The sequence below is a fragment of the Emiliania huxleyi genome (assembly GCF_000372725.1).
Source record: "Emiliania huxleyi CCMP1516 unplaced genomic scaffold EMIHUscaffold_813, whole genome shotgun sequence".
Taxonomy (NCBI): domain Eukaryota; phylum Haptophyta; order Isochrysidales; family Noelaerhabdaceae; genus Emiliania; species Emiliania huxleyi.
Window position 1 is genome coordinate 13,283 of NW_005195918.1, and position 1,624 is coordinate 14,906.

Sequence of the window (1,624 nt, forward strand, 5' to 3'; positions counted from 1 at the left end):
TCTGTGTCGGCCGAGCAACTCTAGAGTAGGGTCGAACGAGTGGACCTCGCAGCCCGCCTTCGCCGCGGCAACGTCGAAGGTCCACTCGCCTCCGATGCCGATGGAGAAGACCACACACGGCGAGGTCAGCTCACAAATCAGCCAGTCGTTGGCCCTGGGACCCGACTTTCGACATGAAGCCGGTGCGCTGATGGGTCGCATCGGCAGGAAGCGCTGCATTCGAGCCTCTGCCCAAGCGCGCACCTCGTCGTCGCTGTTCTGAAGCGAGACCTCTGTGATGTTGTACTTGCGCAGCAGCCGGGTGTGGCGACGGAGAAATGGCGTCTCGTCGTCGCTAGGGCCCTTGTGGCGCCAGTACTCGCAGCAGTGGCTACCGCACGTCGGCGGGCCGCACTGGGCGTTCCGACACGAGCGTGGGCACTGCGCTGCGACCGCGCTCAGTAGAAGTGTGCCGTGCAACAACGAGGCAAGAAGCATGGTGCCGGTGACCTTGATCAGACCCGCTCTGTCGCGAGGTCTCTGGGAGGAGCGCCGGCGGCCGATCGAGCAGCTCGAGGTCTCTTGGAGGCCGTTTGCCGCCGGGCCCCACCACCCTTCACGTACGGATCATGTAGTCCCCACACTCGCTGTCGTGGGATCGCTCGTCATGGGTTCTTGTTGTATCCGCTTTCTCTGGTGTGTCTCGCGCCTTGCGGGGGGGGGAGCGGAAAGGAGGAACCTCTTCCCAAGAGCACCACTCTTGGAGCGCCGCCACTACCACCCAGAGCGCTGCAAGCAGCGCCGGGCAGTGACGGCTTACCGCCCACCCAGCCCCCCCTCGGCACACCCCGGCAGCCAATGTGTGACGGCTCGAACCCGCTAAGCCATCCCGCAAGCGGGATGGCCCGCCACTCGAACCCGCAAGCGGGCGTACGAACCGCGAGCGGCTCGCACTCGTGACACGCAGGCGTCCGACAGACGGCGCCGGGGCTAGGCGACCGAAGAGGAACTACGGCAAGAACCGCACACCACCCGCTGACGAGCGCTCACGGAACTGGTCCGCGGCGCCCGCCAGGGGCGTGCGCGAGACAGGGCTCGAAGCCCTTTTCTGTGAGCAGGGATTCCCTCCCGGCGGGGGTTGTGGCGGAGAGCCGGCATGGGAATCGCCGGCCCCCACCCAGGGAGGGGGTGCCCCTGCCAGGCGCCGCAAGCGGTGCCCGACAGGGGCGGGTCTCTCTTGTTAGGTTAGGTAGGAAGGTGAAGAACAGGTGAGGAGCCAGGAAGAAGAAAAATGCCACTTCTCATCGCCACCACCCTGGGTTCCGGCTCCTACCCAGATAGGGGGTCTGTTCCCCACGGTTAGGCCCGATGCAATAGGTAGGTAGGCCATGTGGAGTGTGTGTGTGTGTGTGTAGGCCATGCTCTGGCGGGCTCGCGAGCGGCGCGCACCGCGGTACAAGCCGGCTGGGAGCCTATTCACAGAGGGCTAACGGGTATTTTTTCGCTTCGCTGCGCGGCCTGGGAATAGGTAGGTAGGTGGGGCACGGACGGAGCCTGGCGGTCGGCGCCCGCAATAGGTAGGTAGGTAGGGCGTTTTGGTGCGAGTCATGGGCACACAGACCCCCTATCTGGGTAGGAGCCGGAA

General features: G+C 65.3%; 1 protein-coding gene across 1 annotated transcript in view; it reads right to left on the reverse strand.

Moving 5' to 3' along the window:
- The window catches only part of EMIHUDRAFT_249696 (hypothetical protein), a gene marked incomplete at both ends in the record, with an annotated part of 1,002 nt that extends 525 nt beyond the window's left edge, over positions 1–477 (reverse strand). The window contains one exon of the mRNA XM_005759088.1: positions 46–477. Coding sequence (XP_005759145.1) covers positions 46–477 — 432 coding nt within the window. The remainder of the gene's footprint in view (positions 1–45) is intronic.
- Between the last annotated feature and the right edge of the window lie 1,147 nt (positions 478–1,624).